Source organism: Passer montanus, unplaced genomic scaffold (genome assembly GCF_014805655.1).
Source record: "Passer montanus isolate IOZ18808 unplaced genomic scaffold, ASM1480565v1 scaffold18, whole genome shotgun sequence".
Classification (NCBI taxonomy): Eukaryota; Metazoa; Chordata; class Aves; order Passeriformes; family Passeridae; genus Passer; species Passer montanus.
The window spans coordinates 11,464,549-11,486,052 of record NW_024365381.1 but is presented as its reverse complement, the minus strand read 5'-3'; the positions used below and the strand labels follow the sequence as shown (position 1 = coordinate 11,486,052).

The window sequence follows — 21,504 nt, the reverse complement described above, 5'->3', positions numbered from 1 at the left end:
CACCCTCTCTCCACATCTGAGTGCCTGCTGTTCACTTCTTGACTAGCAAGAAGTCAACATGAGGAAAAAGCCATAATGACCCTGCTGAATCAACATCCTGTGAGGCTGAAATGACAGTCATTATCCTAACTGGAAAGCAGCACTATGGTCCTTTGGAGGTTGCAGCTCTTACAGAAGAAGACCAAATGCTTTTCTTACACAGAGATTAAAGCTTGTGGGGAAAATATGTTCTCTGCTCTTCACTTGGCCTGAAAGCTGCTCAGAACATAGCAGTGAGGGTGTGGAGTAAAATGTCTGTCCCCACTATTTCTGCAGGTACACGTGAAGGTGATCAACCCATCCTCTAAGCTGTGTGGGAGCTATGAATCCACATGAGTGTGATGCTGCTCCCTGACTAACTCACCTGCTCACTGAGCTGGCCTCAATTGCTCATGCTGGCTGCCACAGCTCCCAGTTTGGAGCTCCCTCTAGTACCAGAGAGCAGGTCAGCTCCAACACACCGGTGTCTGAAAATATGAAATAATTTCTCAGATCTGTTTCTCTGATAAAGAAAACAAATTTAAAATGGCAAAACCCCAAGTTGAGCAAGCTACCACCCAGGGCCTTGGCTGTGACATGGTATCAGGCTTTCAGAGGCACAGAGCACCTTGCAGCCCCATCACACAGAGAGTTTGGAAAGCACTCAGTGTATCCAGTCATGGGACTACATCAGCTCTCCATGTCAGCACGGCTGCCTGGAGACTCACCCCATGCTCCCTGCCTGGCCCCAGGTAGTGAGAAGAGCTTTGTAAGGAGAACAAGTTTAAGGAAATCACACTGAGAGGGCTCATGTAGCACTTCTGCTCTGTTGCTTTGTGTCTTCTTTTATGTGCTCTTATTTTATCACCATATTCTTAACTAGGAAAGTAACTGTTTTTTTTTAAAAATCACATCCAAAATGTTCCTTTTGCTTGGAGTTTTACAGGATTACAGAACTATTGCAAAATGCTATTTCTTAGAAAAGCACAGAGGATTTCTGCAACAGAGAAAAACATTTTCAGATACTTCATTACCTAGTGCTTAAAAAGATGGCATTTAATTTGTTGATGCATCTGTTCTTTCATTATTTAAGGCATCTCTCAGAAAGACTTCTCTGAGAACACATAATTCAAGAGCAAATGCTGGAAACGTCAAAGATAAATGACATAATTTATTCATGGTACATTATCCTTTCTGTCAAGGAAGAATTCATGACTCTAGAGTGAAGCTGAAAGTCCTGTTGCTTTTGGTTATCATTAACTGATCTCAGTCAAGGCACTGCCCTGTGGAGATGGGCCCTACAGGAACATCCTGTCAAAACACAAGCCTTGTTCAGAAATAAAGGTAATCTCTGGCAATAGTCAGGAGGCAATAATGGCACAACAAAAGAAACAGCAGCAAGCGCTGGGGTGAGTGAGCACAGAGTGAAGCACTTGCCCCAGCACAAGCCACACATGCACCTTTAATGAGCTTTGACACAATGACTGGCCAGCAGATTACCAGCTTGACTGCTGCCATAGGAAAGCTTAATTTGGACACCACGAGCAAGAGCAACATCAGGAAGCTTGTCATGGAGCAGCAGGTTTACCAATTGCTTCTAGTCATGCCACTGGATGAAAAGCAGCTTCTCCATTTCAAGTGGGTTGGTATTTCTTGGAGGATAGGGCTGGGAAAACAGAAGCCAAGCAGGACAGAATCATCTGCTCTGGTTTCACTCCAGCTAGAGCTCCGGTGGTTGTAGAGTCAGTGCAAGGGTTTTTCACTTTCATAACCTTTCATAAATTTGATATTACAATTGGAAAATCGTATACCTCTAACAATGAAACAGGTGTGTGGTAAGACTTGTACTGCAAAACTGAGAGGAAACTGGTGTTTCCTGCCTCTTTCCCTTTTGTATTATTGGGATCAAAGAAAAAAAGAGCAAGTGTTTTTATTAATGAAACTATAGAAAAAGTTTCTTTAAAAACCCCTGGCAAGATCTTTTTCTTTAGGGCAAACTGAAAAAACTGTGACATTTCATGCTGCTTCAAAAAATAACTAGAAAGGTAGTATGCTTTAGTCTGAAAATCAGAAACATCTGTTCCCTGTCCCAGTTCCTTTTCAGTGAATTTAGAAGTCCAGTGATGTTTCAGAGTTAGCCTGTCTCTTCAGTCGCTTCACAGACACAAAGAATTGTAATCACAAATCACATTATGCTGTGCTCAGCTTCCAACAAAAGAGGAACAATTCTACTTGCATTTAAACAGCGTCTCCCCAGCATACATCTCAGCTGTCCCTTGTTTTCAAAGACATCCCTCAGTTCTTTCTCAAATGTATGCATGTTTCTTCCAAGTGTGATGACTCTGATGTTTTAGTGTTGAACAGCAGAAATTTAAGAACTATTGACTACATTTCTTTTCCTGTGCAGTGCCAGATCCCAGTCCTGTAGAGGCTGGTGCTCTTTTCAAACTCCATATCCACTGTGAGTAGTTCCACTCACTAGAACTGATAGCCTGCATTAAGCTAACCATATGTGTAAATCTTCCTGGAAGAGGGATTTTATTTTTGCTGCAACAGCAGGCCTGGTTTCCTTCATGACTTTCTCCTCACCCTTAGCATAAAGACACGGTTGTTGAGCAATAGGACAAGAGGTTTGGTAGGAAAGGACAATATTCACATTTTCTAAAAGAATCCTTTTCTTATGTGCCACCTCTCAGGCTGTAGACTATGTCTGGGGCTGAAAGCTAAGCCACCCTTATGATTCCATGATTACATATGCAAAACTCTTAGCTCCACGGACATCAATTATTTCCATTTTAAAATCTATTGCAATGTTACCAACTCTTGCAATTTTATTGTAAATCCCACAGAATTTGATATCTTTCAAAAAGCCATAGTTCCCAGAACCTTATGGCATTTTGACGCAGCAACAAGCATGGATTTCTCTCTGGCACATGTATCAAACCAAAAGCTATCAAAGGTTAGACACTGACATTTTAAATTCACTTCCTGCAAGTTACTGATAGAGATTAGAAGCATGCCCTATGGGTGTTTTCATCAATTTATGCAGGTTTCTGACCAGATAAACCTTAAGATCCTAGTCCTGCAAGCCCTTGTGCCTGCTCAGAATCCCACCTGGAATGCAAACAAACTTTTCCTGAAATTCCGGTGGTGCAGGCTCACACAGACACAAGCTGTGATGCTGGCAGTGTGCTGGCTACCATGGGGAAGACCAGGTGGATCATTTGTCATTGCAAATCTCTGCCTGAACTCCAGCAAATTTTCACCTGCTAGGAGCCAGCACACAAGTATCCAAATTTTTGCCTCCATGGGGTGTCTTGGTGTGCCAGTGGGCTACTAGACTCCTAACAAAAATTTTGAAGAGCTGAGGGGAGAAGGAACTCCAGGACGTTCTCATAGTTGGGAACCTATGCAGTGGGGCCCTACCATGCCATTGTGTGGTTGTGGGCTCCTGTGCTCATCCAGGAATACCCAGCTCAGCTGCCAGGGTGTGGCTTTGCCAGCAGCCTCCACCCCACCTCTGTGAACATCACAGCCCTGGTAAAAATCCACACACCAGAAGTGATGTTTCAGCTGTCCCACACTATGGGGGCACAAGGTGACATCCCCTGTGCCCTCTCCCACCCCAGAGCAGCAGGGTGACACGGCCTCACAGTCCCCTCCCTTCCCTGCCATTCCTCAGGGGGCTCCTGTTGTGGCACAGGCAGGATGTGGTGACCAGCCAGGAATGGCCAGGCAGGTGTGTGGGGCAGTGACACTCTGACACCCCCAGCCACAGCAACACCCCCGGCGTGGTGTGCCGACCCACTGCAGGGGAAGGAAGCACCCAAAATTTGTAACTGCTTTTGCTGGAAAGGAACAACTGCAGTCAGAGGGTCGGCAAACAGTGCAGTTCAATTGCACACACTCATTTTCACCAGCAATTCAACCCGTTTGAGAGACCAAGATGGGTTACATGACATCTGCTGTTGTCCTACCTCTTGTATTATGTATGGGCCAATTTTCCAAATTTCTGGTGTCGCTGTTCGAGGGATCCTCCATATGTGCTTAGCTGTTGTTGGCAAGTGTAGTTTGGTTATTTTTGGGAACTACCATATTAAGTTTGGAAGTTAAGCCAACCCGCGTTCCATTTTGCCAGAGACGCTACAGTAACAGGTTCAAACAGGAGAAGATGGACAGTGTGACAGGGCACGGTGGGGGCCGAGGGCGCAGCCATGGGTCCTGAGGGACGGCGGGCAGGCAGAACGGGCCTTAAGGCGCCCTTGACCTTCCCCGGCTCTCACTCGGCTCTCGCGTGGCAGGCGCACCCTCGGGTCCCCATTAGAGCGCGCCGGAGCGCCCAGCACGGGCTCCCGGCCCAGCACGGGCTTCCCTCACGGCGCGGGCAGGACCCAGCACGGGCTCCCCGCACCGGCCCCGCCGCGATCCCTCCGCCAGCGCCGCCCGTCTCCCTCCGCCGCCCCGGGGCCGCGGTTTGGCCCGCGCGGGCCGGCGGCCCCTCCTCGGGGCCGGCTGCATGGGCAGGCGCTGCGGGGCACCGCGGGCGCTGGGATCGCCGCTCCTGGGCGCCAGGTAGGAGAGGTTCGGGGCGGCGGGCGGAGGCGCGGCCCCTCACCCGCAGTGCTGCCGCCGCAGGGAGGAGGCTGCCGGCTGCGCTGGCTTGGACCGTTCTCTCTTCCTCTCTTCTGCCTCCCCTTCCCTCTGTCTCTCTCTTTCTTCCCCCCGCCCCCATTTTGCACAGAAGCCGGGAGGATAATTCACTGCAGGCTCTGACTGCATCACTCTTCCCCCCGGCCACCACGGGCTACTTCGGGAAAGGTGAAGGTGTTGGCCGGGGGTCTGCAGTCCTTGGCAGCAGCTGTAGTGCCTCCTTGATTCACTTTAGAAATAGGGGTGGGGGGACGTGGAAACATCAAATGCCTTTATTATCTGGTATCACACACACTATGTAATTGTGTGGACTTAAAACAGAGATAGATTTGTGAGAGTTAAAAACTCCCTCGTGTGTATTCTCGGGGGTTTTCTTCGACACGGCGTTTAATAGTCAAGTACAGCATTGTGCTTTCCAGGCTGTGAAGCACAAGGTGGAATGGACGTGTATGGAGCTAAAGCAAGGCGTGGGAATTTTTGTCTTTGTCATAAGAGGATATTGAAGTGCAAAATCTAAATTTTGAATTTGGGCATTGGTTTAAATATGTTAATTGATACTAAATGAATGATAATTTGTGTAGAAACCTCTGAAAATAGTAATGCTGCCTCCATCCCTACAAGCGCTTGCATTTATATTTCTTGCAAAGCATGAGGCTAGAATTCAATTTACTGAATATCGTATTGACTCACAGAGCATCTTTCTGTTTAGATTGCTGCTGATTTGATCCTCTGGAATCTGCAAAAGGAAAGCCTGCCAGCCTCTGAATAGCTTTGCAGTGTAACAGGAGTGGAGTTCCCGAGCAGAATCGCTGAGAGATATGTGAATGCGTGGGAGCCCAGCTGAGCACATCGCTGTTTCTGCCCCAAACCTGGGCTCGTTCCCCAGGCACAGCCTGTGTGTGGGGTGAGCACCGCCGTGCACCTGGAGATGATGTCAGTCGAAGGGTCCACGATAACGAGTCGGATCAAAAATCTGCTTCGCTCCCCTTCCATTAAGCTGAGGAGAAGCAAGCCTGGGAACAAGCGAGAAGATATAGGCAGCAAGGTGAGTGCTGTGTGCTGCAGCAGTGTGCTTTAACTTTGTTGTCTAAGTTTCCATCTGTTCTGATAATGCTGCTTTGGGAGACTTGGTATAACTGTAGAGTGATGCAGAGGAACTAACTGATCCATGACTGGTCTGTCTTTTAGTTGGGATCTTGGCTCTGCTGCAGATCCTTTCTGAAGCTTGTGCCCCTCTTTTGAAGCATTCTTTTTGCTTGTGTGATATAAACCCTGTTTATATCAGAACGCTTTTGGGATTTCCCACACAGTGGTGTGTGGAGTTGTTACAATGACTGACAGGAGAAATGCAGTGCTGCCTCTTCCTCCATGTTACCAGCTGCTAACCTGCATTACTGGGAGCTGAGGATACAGAAACACCTCTTGTGTGTAAGCAATTGCTCTCACCCTGCAAAGAAGAGTTCTGTGAGCATGTGGGAAAGGCAAGGATGATATGAAAAATGTGAAACATGTCTTGGAGGTATCTGTTCAGATAGTGTCTGTGTTCCACAGTTTGGGATGTGCTTTCCTCTGTGTCTCAGACCTCCTTTCCTTGGGGTTATCTTCTGTTTGGTATAATGCTTCTTAAAGTCCATCATTCTTCTTGGTGGTTTGAAGAATTCCTGACAGGCACTCACTGACTGGGAATTGACTGCTGTCATGAGGAGAGGATGACTTAAGCCTGGCTTCAGGGAGTGCAAGAGCTGGGTGGCATTACCTTGTGCTCACAGCAGGTGCCTCTGAGTCAGGGCACGTTGTTCTGTCCCTACCACTGATTCACCTGTAACCCTGGGCAAATCAATCAGCCTTTGTGTCCTCTGTTTCCATAAATAGAAAACTTAATCCCTCCCCTTTTGTGGAGACTTGCTAATAAATGAGAAATGCTTATAATACACATCTGACAAGTGTATTCATTGGTCTCAAAACAGTAATGCTTCAAAATTTCTGTCTTGAAGTGAAGAGTGTATGTAAAATTTCAGAGGAAGTAAATGACACTATACCTAAAAATGGTCTTTTCCCACCATGACATCCTGTTCTCAGAACTCTGGTTCAGGTCAGAGTTTCCCTTAGATGGCTCTTTAATACCAAGGAACACAGTATTCTTCTCTTGCTAAGCAAGAGAAAAACCTTCCTGGCTTCCTCAAAGTTGTCCATGGGAAAGTCTTTGGTGCTTGTGCTTGACCTCAGTGTGTGCATGTATGTCCATTTCATGCAGCCTGTGGACTGCCAGTGAAACATGCTTTGTTGGTGTTTGTTGGTCTGTATTCTTCAGTGGTTTCTACTGGAAGAGGTAAAAGTCACTTGTACCCACCCGTATGGTGGGCATTTGATTTTGGCTCTGTGGTCTGCACACTTCTTTTCAGGGCTGGGACCTGCTGCTACATACACTGGGTATTCAGTGGTACATGTTTCATTTTGCTTTCCTTACATGTGCCTTCTGGGAGAGCTCCATTTTATCCTTCATGCTGTCTCCCAGTGTGCAGCCAGGGCTGTCTGAACCCCTGAGGAGGGATAGCATGGATTCATTCTGCACCATCAAATTAAGGTTTCAGGGCTGGATTTTGTCTATCTTATTAGTGAGAACTGTTAGTCAGTGAGGTGCAAAGGAACTGATGGGGAGTTTGCTGGTAGAATCAGTTTGCTGGCAGAATCAGTTTGGCATTATGAGGAGTTAGGTGCAGGTCTTGGTTTCTGAAGTGATCTGCTCTGAATTAGCTCAGATGAGTTAGGGTCTGCCATCAGTGGGCCAGCTGGAGGGGGCAAGGTGAAAAGGAGTGGGCCCTTTATCAAAGATCTTACAGATGTTTGGTATCTGTGGAGACACTCCCTCTGCTACATGTGTGCTCCTCTGCTTTCCAAGGTGAGAAGCAGTTCTGTTTTCCTAAAATAGCAGAAACAGGTTTCAGTCTGCTATTTGGTGTGTGTGAAAACCCCTGGGATTAACGGTGACATCATACATATCACACCTGAAGGATATTTTCTAACCTGCAGGAAGGAGTCTTTGAGGCATCTTTGTCTCTTGGACTTTGAGAAATAACTGCTCCAAGAGCTGTATGAAACTGGTCTGGTGGAAGCATGGAAGGGCCAATGAAGTTGGTCATCTCAGCTGGATGCTGTTTCGTTACATGGGATGGAGCTAGACTGTTGCCCTAACTTAATGCCTGGAAGACGATATTGTGCTGTGCATGTGCTGTTGTAGCTGAAGACCCAGCCCACAACAGCCCTTTGAATCCCTCAATTTTTTATTGCAACCAGGTGCTCAGTTTAAGGTGGACAAGCACCCTCAGTGGCACTGCTTAAACTTCCATGAACTGTGGTGATTTGGGTGTTTTCCCCTGCAGTGGGAAATGTCCTGGCTCTTTCCTAAAGAACCCTTTGGGCATGTGAGGCTTGCCAGGCTGTCTCAGCGGTTTGGGCCAGACCCCTGGGGCAGTTTTTATGCTGAAGAGAAGGCCTGTGAAATTGCCTCCTTTCAGTGAAGCAGCCGTGCACTGCTGGGCTGGCCGTGGGCAGTCTGTGGGAGGCTGGCTCTGCAGAGACCTGTTTGTGCATTGCTGTGGAAGGGGGAGTGTGGGTAAGTAGAGATGTTTTGCATGATGGCTACACAGGACATGCAATGTGTTACTTGGGATCTGTGCGAGAGAGAACTTGTTTTGTGACTTCTCCTAGGACTAATTTCTTGCTGTAATTAATGCATGGTTTTACTGTAGAGCTCCAGGAGATCTCTACAGAGGTAAAACTAAGGAGCCAATAGATTATCATGGACATTTAAAAAAAGAAAAAGGGGGGGAAGGATTGGGAGCTCTAAGTAAAGCTTGTTGACAAATGGGATGTAGTGTTTGGGTTTGTTACTGCTTTTTGAAAACAGCTTTTGTTTAGTCCTGATTTTTGTTGCTGCCTGACTAGTTTTGTCTTTAGACTTTTTTCTTTGTTTCTTCTCATGTTCATGGCTTGAATTCAGTTTTGCTGTGCTCTCCAGATCTCGATTTTTTATGTTGAAGCAATATAAACCTAGAGTACAGTGACATAAGGCTAAGGCTTGTTGACTGTTGGGATTTGTAATGTATTGGTGTGGCGGTTGGAAGCTAAAATTTCCTCAGATAAGTTGATTGGCTTGCATTCAATTTCTAGAGGATTACTAGCCCTGCCAGAAATCCAGCCGTGCATCTGGTCACCGTGCTTGTGATTCCAGTAGAGACACAGGGTTAAAAGCTGGGCACTAAGTGCCTTTGAATCACCCTGCAGAGCAACACCATCAGGACAGAGGGGAAGCTCAGGCCTGACCCATCTCCCATGGTTAAAATGTCCTGGTTGCTGTAGTACCCTGCTCACAGAAGTAATGTACCTAAGCAAGTACAGTTCCTGCAGGGGTTGTTTGTATTGTTGAGCTCTACACTTGTAAATATAAACTTTTTTTTAACTGATGTAGCAGTGCCTGTTCCAGGAGGGATGGTGTGTGTGGGTATCCTTAGTCAAATCAGATTGGGAACGTCAATGTAGAAACAAATTGCTACAAAACCTGCTACAGGCTTTCCCTGAAACAGGAAGCCAGTGAATCAAAGAAACATATTTGGAATTTGCTGCTGTTTTCTTTGATCTCTGCTGTTTTTTTAAGCCAGAAATACTTCAAGTTGTCTGTTTAAAAGAGTGCTTTGACTAAAACCTGGATGCCTCAGCAGGAAGTCATTCAGCAGAGAGCTGTTGTGTTGTGGTCTCTCCCCTCTCCAAGTGGCATGCAAACATGGGCAGCTGGAGTGCCTGTTCCTGCCCCATGATGCTATGTTGGACTGGGTGGCTCTGCAAAACCTTCTTGAGAGCTTTTGTTCTGAAAATGAGCCCTGACTAAGTTGCTCCTAGTGGGACAGGGTTTCCTGTCCTCCTTTGGTGAGGCATGGTCTGTTCTTATTGCCAGCCAGTAGAAACAAGTACTTCTGTGCACTTCTGTGTCCTGCCAGTGAGCTTGCATAGATTTAAGAGGAAAGCAGATCCATGGAAGCTTCAGACTCCCCATGGCTTGTCATTCCCAACAAAGTTCTCCAGCTTCTTCATCCCCTGAGAAGCTGGAGGGCTCAGCAGGGACCACAGGCTGTCCTGGACACAGGAGAATAGAGTCATGTTTCTGGCCTGACTGCAGCTTCCTGCCTTCAGCACACAGTCCTTCTTGTTTGAAAATATCGTGGCATCCAACATGAATTGGTGCCAGACCATTGCTGGTCTTAACTGGATCAGCTGGGAATTGCTGAACCTGAACTGTAACAGAACCAAAAACCAGACAGGTTTGGTTCACTGATATAAATGCATACAAAATCATCACTTCTTATTAAATCACTTCAGGTGCATCTGAGGCTTGTTGCAGAGTGGGATTCTTTGTAAGTCCTTGGGAAGAACTTGGTTCTGCAGCAGCAGAACCTGCTGGGTTCCCAGGGAGCTGGATGTGGGGCTGAGCAGCCAGACTGTGAGGGTGAGTAGGGAGCAGCCTGTCTGATGCTGACATAAACTTTTCTTTTGGCAGCATTTGGAAGGGTCTTCTACGACATGATGGCGCTTTTGAGGAGCTAGTCAGTGCAGTATTGCCCCATTCACCCTTTTTGTTCCTCTGCAGTGTGAGCAGTGCTCAGCCCATCTCTGGGACCAGTGCAGCCAGGGGCACAGCTGAGGGAATGCCTGTAACCTTGGTCTGGATGTCTGCTACTGTGCCTGTTCTGCTTCAGCATCCATGAATATTGCTTGACCCCAGGTTGTAGCTAGGGATCTCTCTCACAGCTCTGCACTGCTCAGTCTAAATGCAGCCTATTGCTTCAAGAGCTTAGGGACTGCTGTTCAGACACAGAAAGGATTTCATGTCTGTCTCTGGTCAGGCTTGTAACAGTGTCCCTTAAAGCACAGGACGAAGACTGGTTGGGTTCTCCCTTGCACAGACACTGTGCATTTCAGTGGTATGTCTGTATCTTAGAGTCAGTGGAACAAGTGAGAGTGTCATAGCTTAGGGATTGAATGCTTCCCTGCTTGGCTCCCTTCTCTGGTCCCCCCTGTTCCATCCTTGGATATGTGGTGCTCAGAGTGCCTCTGTGTTTGTGAATGGTTTAACACACAGCATTTTCTTGTTCCAGTCTTCAATCTGTGAATGATATGCCTTGTCCTGAAAATACAAGGTGATCTGGCTAGCTCTCTTGGTCTAAACATGAGTGTTAAATGTGACTTAGATTCACAGAGCATATCATAGCCAGAGTGTTTCTGCTGGTGAACTACAGTGCCGGTTGCCTTTGAGTCTTGAAGTATAATGGATATAAAAGCATAAAACAATTGAACATAATTTGTCTTGTAGCCTGTTTTATGTGGTATCCATAAAACAGTGGTACTTTTTGCCAATCTTGAGGCAAGAATGCTGGCAAGATCCATTCTTTTAGTCACCCCTAAGTCATGTGCTGTCTTGACTGTGAAAGACAGCAGGAAGACATCTCCATGGCAGGGGGAGCATGATGATGTGCTGGGGTGAAGTCAGCATAAATAACACAAACCAGGTCATTCGCCTCTTGGGTTTTAATAGTTCTTGCTTCCTGTGGATGGTCGTACACTGCTTACCTGGATAACCTTTCAGAGCTGCTGTGGTCCTGCCTTGGATGTTGTTCTTCACCTCCTTCAGATGAGCTGGGTCCTCTGAGAGGGCACAGGGGACTTGGCTAACCTGGCTGGAGAGGCTCATAAACAGGTTTCACACTGCTCTCCCTGCTGTGCTGGGTGAGTTGTGCACAGAATCCCCCCTTTTGTCCATGGGCTGTGAAGCGTGTAGTGTTTGCCAGAGACCTGGCTGGGATACTAAGATGGCAGAGTTCAGGGCTATCCAGAGGCATTGCAGGTGGTACATTTGCTGCTTGCTAGTCAGAGCTGTTGTTCACTGTGGTGCTGAGGGGGCTGGTGGAGAAAGGCATCCTCAGACACCGTGGAAAGAGACCTCCTTCAGAGTGTACCATCTGTTTCACTAGCTGCATGCTCAGCTCTTCCTGTGGTGTATCACCTCATGCGTTTCAGAAGGGCAGAACAATTGAAGTGTTGGTTGGGACTCAGACCAGGCTGGGCCAGCATTTGATTTTCCATCGTTAAGGATCTGTAAGCACCTGTAAAATGACTTGTATATTATTTTACTGTCCTCTCTGTCTAGTGGAAAGTAACTACAGGGCACCACCTCCATTTCTGTCTGAGAAAGTGGTGGTCAGCATTTTGATGGCCTGGAAAATTGAAGCATATATTTTGTTTCCTGTTGATAAGGTCTTGGGGAGAAATTGCTTGATTAGCCTTGGTACAATTTTCTCTGTGAGTGCAAGCAAACAACATATACTAGCTACTCTTTGGCTTTTTTCAAAGGTTTTGATGTTTGGTGCCAGGAATGGTGCTTACATGGCACTCAAACAGTGCTTAGCCCTGACATTAATGCTGAGTGATCCCAGCTAAAGGCTGAATAATTAACTATCACCAAGCCCAGTTTCAGTTACTTCAGGCCTGTGTTTGTGCCTGACATACCTGCCTCCGCATAGCTGGAAGTTTCTGAGGGCTCTGGTATGTGCTCAGCAGCAGGGTTGTGGCACGCTCGCTTCTCCGGTTCCCAGCTCCAGATGTGGGCTGGTCCCTGTGCCTGAAACCCTGCAGGCTCTGCTGAGGCTGTACCCACCAAAGGGTGGCTACTGCAATTCAGAAAACCCTCCTACTATTTCCTTTCACCACAGGGCTGCTTATCCTTGCCCTGAGCACGTTCGTGTGTTGTGCAAGGCAACTGAGGCCTGCAGCTGTTGTAATCAGCTGCACTGTGTGATCTGTATTCAAAAATATCAATGCAAAGGTGACTCGTTGCTAGTAGTTGTATGACCACAGACTGCAGGAACATCCCATCTCTCTACCTTGCTTTGGTGAGCACTGGACAGGTGAGATAAAGTAGACCCAAACCAGAGGAGCTTCAGGCTTAAAAAACTAAAGGGATGGAGGGAATGGAACATGATTTTTCTATACAGACATGGTTCCAAACTCCCATAGGAAGTCTGAGGCAGACCTAGAAATTGAATCTTGATCCTCTAAGACCAAGTCCTAGCCTTAGTCACAAAGCCCAACCTCTTGGATATTACCAGGGATGTTTCTCACCTCTCCCATGCGAGGGGCACTTGTGTTCATTTAAGATTATTTGCTTAAAAGTCCACCAACTGTGCTGTTGTAAATGCTGACTTGGTCCCATTGTCACTAATGATTTCAGTAGCTCTGGTGATGATGACTTTCCAACAAGCTCAAGCAGATTAAGCACCATAAGAATTAGAGCTGTGGAAACCCCAGTAAGCCTTGTAAATTTGCTAGTGTCCCAGGAGACCAGTACTGTTGTTAGTTACTGTGAGGAAACTGATTGAAAATAGTACTGTAGAGGACTATGAACTGCTGGTGTATTCAGAGTTTCCAAGTCAATAGCAATAAAAGTCAGACCTGCTTGTTCTCCCAAATACAGTATTAAAATTCACAGTTGGTCAAGATAGCTAATGTGATATAACAACTAATAGGAGATTTCTTACCCAATGAAATTTTAACAATGGCATTCCTTCAGTGCAGTGATGCTTCTTTAATTTCTGCATCTTCCTGACACTTTGCACAGTTAGTCCGAAATTTCTCTCATAATGGATCTAGAGAGACTCTTTTCTCAGGAAAAAGGTAGATTATCTGAGGTTGCATCATAGTAGAGAGTCATAACATTAACAAATGTCTTGAGAGTAGGCAGATCGAGGAGTTTCTGAAAGGAGAAAGCAACTATAAGGCAGTGCCCATGGATTCAAGGATATAGAGTTATAAAGCTTTCTGCTCCTGTTTTTTCTTCCAAAGTAGGTACTGTGAAAAGCATTGCTGCCTCTGCAGAAACCCTTCCCTATTGACAGACAGGCCCAGCACAGGGTAGCTGTTTGAAGTGCCAGTACTGAAGAGTTAGCTACCTCTCCTGTGCTCAGAGTGGTAGCCTTTGAGGTCTCCCAAGGTCTTTGAAATTGGCTCCTCACCTTTGAGTAGCACATAAGGGGCTGCTTGCCTTTGAAGTCTTGTTTGTACTAGGGTCGCTTTCATTTACAAAAAAAAAAAAAAAAAAAGCACCATTGCTCAGGCCAGTCTTTGCACCAAAGGAGCTTGAGTTCATTGCACAGTCCCTAATGTAATTTAGATGCTGGAGGTGCTGAAACATTAAATAAGAGTGAGGGTGAAAGAAGTGTCTGCAAGACCTGTCTCCTCATTTGGTGGCAGGTCTTGGTGTTCAGAACTCACTGCGCTCTGTGCTTTGGCCATGGCCATGGTGTGACTGGAACCATGAGGGGATAGGGAGGGTGTCAGAGGTATCCTGAGGGGGCATGAGTGTCAGGGTGTACTTGGTTAAGCACTTGCCTGTGCTAAAAAGAATTAGCAAGCCGAGATCCAAAACCAAGCTGTCTTTATGGTAACACAGAATCAAAAGAGTCTATTGAATGACCCTGTCCCCACAGGGAAACAGGCTGTATCAGTGAAAGGACTTCTTTCTGCCAGTTATGTTTCATCAATACTAGTCTTTTCTGCAAGAGCTTTGTGTGGGCTAAGACTGATGTTTTTCATGCTCTTAACCAGTGCTTCTTTGCTGCTGAATTGTGTAAAGGTAGAGTGAACCTTGAAATAGAGCTGTGTAATTTTCTTTTAAAATGAAGTTAAAGTTTTTGGGTTCTGTGCTCTGCTCTTCAGACTGTCTCTTTCCCTCAGTGTAAAACAGACAGAGATACTTTTCCACTTTCTGCAAAGCGTCCCAGTGTCCAGGGCTTTAAAACAGCTGCATAGCTGCTTGTGTTTGGCTTATCTCCCAGTGTTGAACTAGATATAGTGGTTCTGAGCACAGTTGTTTCAGACTTGCTTTGGGGGCATCATCCTTCTCAAGCAGCTGGGTCCAAAAGCATTGCTGACTGTAAACTGGAACTGACAAATTTGGGATCTGCTTTTTTTTAGCTTAAGCCCATCTTGTCCTAACTCATCTAGTTTTCTTGGACTGAATCATGGCCAGATAGGCTTTAGATATGGTTCTGTGTACCTTTCAAACTATGAGGGCTGGCAGGAGAGTGTTTGCACAGTGTGTGCCCCAAACTTTGCTGTGGGAGTGGTGGTTGAGTGGAATGGATACAAGATGACGGAAAGTGTTCTTAATGAAATGCATGAAAAAATATTTGAGTTTGTGGCAGGCCTCAGTGAATGTAGCTGTTTCTAGAAGCCTGAGCAGCTTTTGAGGCTGGAATTGGGATTCTACGGTCCTCTGCGCTGGGAGGATAATCTTCCTCCCTGATAATCCGTGGTTCGTGCTGCCTGTCTCTGCAGGCTTCCCAAGCTAAGCTGTGGAGCTGTATTAACACGCAATCAGCAGCGTGAATAACTGGTGCTGGGGGAGGATGAGGGTGACAGGCAGCTTCCTTCAGCTTCCTTGCCACTGCCTGCTTTGGCTGTAACTCCTGAGAGAACAGGTCTCCTGCATCACTGTTGTGGTGAGTGGCTTATGGACACTTGCTTTGTGAAGTTCTTGGCCATTTTGTGTAACAGGCTGCAAATAAGCTTTTTTATGTCTGAGACCTGCAAAAAATAGTTTTCTAATGGAGCCATCAGTGGAAAAATGAGTGTGGTGCTGGGGGAGAAGGTGCAGTGCCTGGACTATCTCTGCTGTGTGTCGAAGCTGCTCCAGGCCCTTGGAATGAACATCTCTGCCCAGGAGTGTCAGTGTGTAAACACGGCTGTTAATAAAATGGCCAGGGGGCTGACTAATGAATTTCTGCATGGCCTGCTGGAGCTGGGGTGAGAGCCAGTGGGCTGCACAGCACCCAGGCCACAATTGCATGGCCTGGTCTGCCTGCCTAACAGCAACTTCACAGCTTCTGCCCTGGTTTCTTCCAGGTGCTGCAGCCTCCCGTGGCCGTGGGACCTGCTGTGGTGTGCTTGGGAAGGGGCACTGTGACCCTGCCTATGGCTCTGTGGGTATCCGGTGCCTGGGGAGGGCCCTGCACTGCCTGGGGCCTGTGGCCCTTGGTAAGCCTGCAAAGCTTAGTTTAAACATATGCTTGGGAAAAGGAGACAGCCAAGCTCCCAGTCTGTAATATAATAACTCTCTATAATATGCTTGGAGTCTGTGTTGTTCCAGACAGTGCCTGGACCTTCATGGTGGAACTCTGTGACCAAAGTTCTAGGCTGACCAGCAAGGCTGGGAAAGGCCATCAGGCTGCTGTGTGTAGTAACGTTGCCCTCCATGGCAGGGGATATTGTGCACTGGGTAGCTTCTGGCTTTGCATATTTGTCAGGGAAACTGAATTGTCTCATTAGTTTGGAAAAATCTGCCTCTTTGGTGAAAGACAAGTCTTTTACAGAGAACTTTGTTACCTCTGAGGTTACGAGGGGTTGAGAAATACTGCTTGCTGTGGACAGTCATCTGATGTTCCCCTGGGAAAAGAAGAGTGCTTGCTGCAATAAGGCATTTAGTTTTGCTGTCAGTATTTTCCAGAGGTTTAAAATGATTGGGAACACTCATCACCTACTGCCTAAAGGTTTGTTGGCAAGCAAAATAATCTCTTTCTTTCTCCTCCTAGTTTTTTCTGGCACTTAGGGCCTGTTGTACTGGGAAGAGCAACGCGTCCCTCCTTAGCCGGCAGCCCTGGCTGAGGAGAGGAGGAGGCTGTGTAAAGAGTACTATAACTGTCCAGAGATGAGCTGGTATTCCTGCCCTGGGTTGAGGGGAGGGGCTTTGGGGGCCTGAAACATATTTGTGTAGCATTTGGGATTAGTTGAGTTGAGGAGCTCTCATACTGAGGACATGGCAGAACTATAAATCATTAGTGATCTCTGTAGCTGCAGAAGCAGTTAGGACAGAAAGAAGGGCTTAGAAACAAAATCCATCATAGAATGTCTAAGTGGGTGGTTTCCTTTGCTGGGGAGAGGGTCTTGTCTCTAGACAGCAGAGGGAATGCTGCCTGTGCATTGCAGTCATCGCTCTGGAAGAAGAATTTGCTTCCAGGTCTGCTGCCTGTGTTTTGTCCCTTGTCCTGCTTTCCCACTCTCTACTGTGATTTCATTTGGATGCTTTTCTCAGATCCCCAGAAAGGAAAGTACTGTAAAGAGCTGCCAAGCAGGGTTTTGCCTTGTAGAGTGTACTTAAATGCTGAGGCCTGGTTGGATGATGGTATGATTGTTTCTATTTTTCTGTGTATGTGTGTTTAATACGAAGACCATGCTCTGTTCTAGTTGAGTGTATGTTACTTTTCTTAGTGTGCCTGTTAGTACCATAACTTACAGCCCGCTCTTTTCCCCTGCTTGTAAAGTGGCGGTGGTATTATGTTGCAGTTGTAGTGTACACAGTCTTACACAACTCTTTGTAGCTTTTTTAGAGTCATGATGACCTTGAAAGGTTTAAAAGAAAACTGAATGCAAACTCTGGCACCATTCCTGTGGGTGCTTCAGCATGTGCTTAATTTTGTGTGGTGAGGTAGTATGAGTGAGTGGTTCGTTTTACCCAGTGGATGTAAAGATAAGTGTCTCTGTGGCCGATTGCAGGATCAGAGTCTCTGTGTGATGATTCATTTAATGCACGTAACTGTATCTGTGTGCATGCCTTATATGTATATCATGAAGTTGTCTTCATCATGTTTTGACCAGCTCAGCTGCACTTTGTCCAATAATCCATATTTCCTGAATGTGTTGCTTACCAGTCCTGTGAAACATGGAATGGAGATTGTTTCACATCCTCCAAATAAGCAATTGACCAGAGAAATTCCATTTCTATTTTACCCCTGCAATTGGTTTCCCCTTTTCTCCCCATCTAGAAGCTCTCTGACAGAGTGACAGAGCCTCCTCTGATCTAAGCAAGGTGCTGACCTGGCATGTTCAGGAAGGGCTGTTCCATCCATAAAGCTACAAACAGGTTTATGCAGGATAAAGCTAGGTTATTTATACCCCAGGAGAAGAGATGCCTGTCTCTTCAGAGGCCTGAGATGGTGGTCATTAACTTTTCCACTTCTCATAAGCAAAGGTGCCGTGCCTTTTTAGATACTTGTGAAGTGTTGATTATGCTTTCCTCCTCTTTAAAGCTCAGTCCCATTGGGTTCAGGCAAAAGAAAGGCAAGCTTTTTAAAAAAACATGTTAATCACATATCTGTCCCCCACCGTCCACCCTCCCGGTATTTAGCTGTTGCAGAGAAAAATGTGATGAAAGGTTATTTTTATGTGTGTTGGGAAGAGTGACAGGGCTGTGTTTGAAGCCTGTGAGAGGGACAGTCTGGTGAAAGGCATGGTAATTATCACCTCTTGCTTTTCTGCATGTGGGCTGCTGTTTGCAGCTTGGCTCACCTGAGGTTGTGTCAAAGCCTAGGCTCAGCACTGGCATTAGGAACCTGCAAGCTTTCAGCAAGTGTCTTCCTTGTCCAAGTGTCATTGAGACCCCTGCAACCAGTGCTGAGGTAAATACCCTTCAGGTGTTGGGCCAGGGCTCCTGCTCCTTGCCATTCTTGTTTCTTTTCAGTGTGTGAGCTTATGGGTACTGGATTCAAGTCAGATTCATTAAAATATAGTAGCACTGCTGGTATTTTCAGTAGAAGGTTTGCAAATAGAGCTGTGCACATCTAACTATCTTCTGTTTGTCCACTCTTAAGTTTGCAACGTGCAAGTGGATACTGGCAGATGCTCTGTGTATTGCATTCCTGCCCTTATGCTGGCCCACACCCTGGTCACCTCCATGTGGTGTTTTGGCAGTCAGACACTGTATCTTGATGTGACAAGAGCTGGCTGTTAACTTACAGCTATAAATCTGTTGGGGCTACAGTGGAGCTCTGTCAGTGCTGTGCAGGTGGCAACTGGCTTATTTAGCTTCTGGGTGGATAACTTTTAATTTTTTTTTCCTATCATGGTTTGTGTTTCTGCAGTTGTAGAGCCTGTTCTGGTTACAGTGGATCAGCAGTTAACAGAGTTTATGGGACATTGTTTCCAATTGCTGTGGTCTAAACATATGTACACCAGCATTGAGTTACTTCTGCCTGGAAATAAGCCACAGAGCTATATATAAAATATGTTTGAACTGGTGGAGTAATGTTGTTGGTATAAATAGAAGAAAGTGGTAGACCCAGGGCTTCCCTTCCTTACAGCTGATTCAAGAAGACTTTCTAGATACTCTATCTCCAGTGGAAAAGGCTGTGGAAGGTGGATAAAGGAACAATAGAATGCCATATGGCATGCCTTCAGGGAAGAGCATAAGTGCTTGGGTCTGGAGCATTGGCTTCCTGCTTGAAGATTGCTCGGCTCTTTTTTATTGTGGTGAAACATCTGTTAGAAATCCCATAGGATTCAGTTTGCAGCAGCTTGGTGGCCCAACACCACAGAGTTTGGTCTGTGACAATCTTAGTTCTTTCTGACTCCAGAACTGTTGCCAAGTTTGCTTGAACTGTCAGACTTTTTCCTCCTCAAACTGTGAGACAGGTAGTGTGGGTACTTGTGGAGCTGCCTTGATCATCATGATGTTACACATGGGAGGGAGCAGTATTTTGGAGTGGCATCATCTGTGATTTCACAGGTGCATCGGGATGCTGCTATCATCTTTTGAACCATGGGGAGTATGCGTAGGACTTCTCCCAGGCAGTGCTTGTGAACATAACTCTTGCAATTTAAAAGTAGCTTTCTGGTTCTTTGTCGAGGTTGTTTAGTGAAAGTATTTGCTCAATCAGCTTGGCTGCTCTGGCAGATTGTGCCAATTTCTGTGGTCCTATCTGTCACTAATAGATTTTTATCTCACCTAAAGGAAGTGTAGGAAATGAGCTCTGTAGAAATAGCAGAAAGTACTGATAAGTGCTGAGCAGCCAGTTTTAGTCTTTACTTGTGGATGGTGTTAATTCAATCTTTAAGTACTTCTTTTGTCTTTGGCTAATTTTTAAACTGAGACAATAACACAGTATTGTCTCCTAAGAGCTCTATTGCAGCTATCAATCTGCAGACACGTTTGCAGGTGGAGGTATTGTCTTTCCTTAAACAGGCTGATGCAATTAGAAGAAGAGAGAAAGGACTGTGTGCATGTAGGAACGTTTTTAGGTTTCAGTGCTCCACAAACAATTCTACAGTAATTTCTTTCTGCATATTTGTTTAAGAGTCCAAATCATCAGCTGTGTTCATTCAGTTCTGACAGGCCATCAGCTCTGTTTCATCCAACACCTCTTCTCTGGTCGGTGATGGGAATTGCAGCCTGGCTTCATGCAGGAGCCAGTTCTGGTGAAGGGGTGACAGCAAAACTTGTATCCAGCAGTTGCCCATTACCTCTCTGCCAGTGCACCACAGCAGGGAGTGGACACAAGCTGCATAGAAGCTTTCCAGCTCTTTTTTTACTGGAGAAAAATACAGTTTGACCAGGGTTAGCATGGTGGTTCAGCACAAATGTCAGTCAACAGGGATGTTCTCTCTTGTGTTGCTTTGCTCTTCAAGTGTTTGCCTGGTTATTATCTCCCTTGTTTAAACGGCAGAAATGTACTTAGTTCAGGTATTTCTGGACTATATGTGTCACTCAAAGTTATTTCTGATCCAGACAGACTCTGGAAATTAGGAGGGTTGCCTCTCTGCTGGACTGGAGTTCCATAATCTCTACTTTTGCATTCTACTTTTTACAACAGCAATTTTTGCTAAGAACGTAAAAGCAGCAGTGCTTTGTGACATGTTGAAGCAAGAGTTGGTTGTGCCCTGGATCTAGGGCTTTCTGAATTTCTAAACAAGAGCAGTAAAGAAATGGTGGTTATTGCAAAGTTTTGCTTTCTTGAAATGTGACAGAAACCACATGGTAACAAAACCAAGGGTTTTTAAAGTATGTGGATAAAAATTGTTTCCTCTGAGTATGGTTTTACTTCCTCAGTTCTAGCATTTGGTAATTCTACCAGTTACCCATGCTCCTGAACCTAAATGCAAGTTAGAGGAGACTTCTTTTCCAGAGATACTCCCTCTTTTAGGGTTTTAAGAGACTTAGATTTTTTTTTTCTTTTTTTTTTTTTTTTCAGTTAAGTCACTTTAACAGCTACTCAAATATGTCATCTTATCTTGGACTACTGTACCCCTCCTTTAGAGACTTTGTTTCCTTCAGGAAAATAAACTGAAAAGGTGCTTGGGAAAAATCACAAAAAGAAGTGATTTAAGGGCAGAGTAAGTGAAGAATGAAAGCAAATTGAATGAATGACTTAATGAGTTTGTTTATGATTGCTTTGTAGTTATCTTTATAACCTTTTGTCTCTCTGTGGTTTATTGTCTAGTGGTGGTTTCCTCTGTGTGTGCGGGCAGAAGTGTGAGGATTGATGGTATTTCTTGCTCCTGACTTAGAGGAAGAGCATTCAGGTCTTTGGGATGCTGGATCTATGTCATAAAGCTTGTAAGAAATCTGAATTATTTGGAAAAGACTAAACTGAATTCTGTATCTGCTGTGACTGTTGGATGATGATTGCTTCTCCTGGAGTACCATTTTGCATCTTTGCAGCAGAAAGATGCTCAGTGGTGTGTACCTGAGTAAACACGTATGGGTTTGCTGGAGTTGTCTGTGCTGGTGGCTGAGCAGCAGGGGCATGTGACAGGGACACTGTGGTGCAGGTGGAGGGCTTTCCCCTGTACTGGAACAGGAAGGGAAGTGGCACAGGGTTGTTGAGGAGATGATGGAAGTCAGTGCTTGTGCTGTTCTCTTCAGTTTGCTTTCTCAATCTTTGGCCCATGTTCCTATGTATCAGTTCCCCTGGGGGATGTGGTGTCCTTTCTGACTGACAGGACAAATCTTTTGGGTGC

At 45.9% G+C, this 21,504-nt stretch overlaps 1 protein-coding gene across 7 annotated transcripts in view; it reads left to right on the top strand.

Annotated features, from left to right (window-relative positions):
* Positions 1-4,502: 4,502 nt before the first annotated feature.
* The window catches only part of MAPKBP1 (mitogen-activated protein kinase binding protein 1), a 109,145-nt gene continuing 92,143 nt past the window's right edge, over positions 4,503-21,504 (top strand). For 4 of the 7 annotated variants that reach the window (XM_039704847.1, XM_039704846.1, XM_039704848.1 and 1 more), the window contains exons 1-2: positions 4,503-4,590; positions 5,378-5,713. In XM_039704847.1, the coding sequence (XP_039560781.1) occupies positions 5,597-5,713 (117 nt within the window). In that variant the 5' untranslated portion in view covers positions 4,503-4,590; positions 5,378-5,596. Of the gene's footprint in view, positions 4,591-5,377; positions 5,714-21,504 lie in introns of those variants that run through there. The other 3 variants (XR_005627051.1, XM_039704843.1, XM_039704845.1) reach the window with 1 other exon arrangement.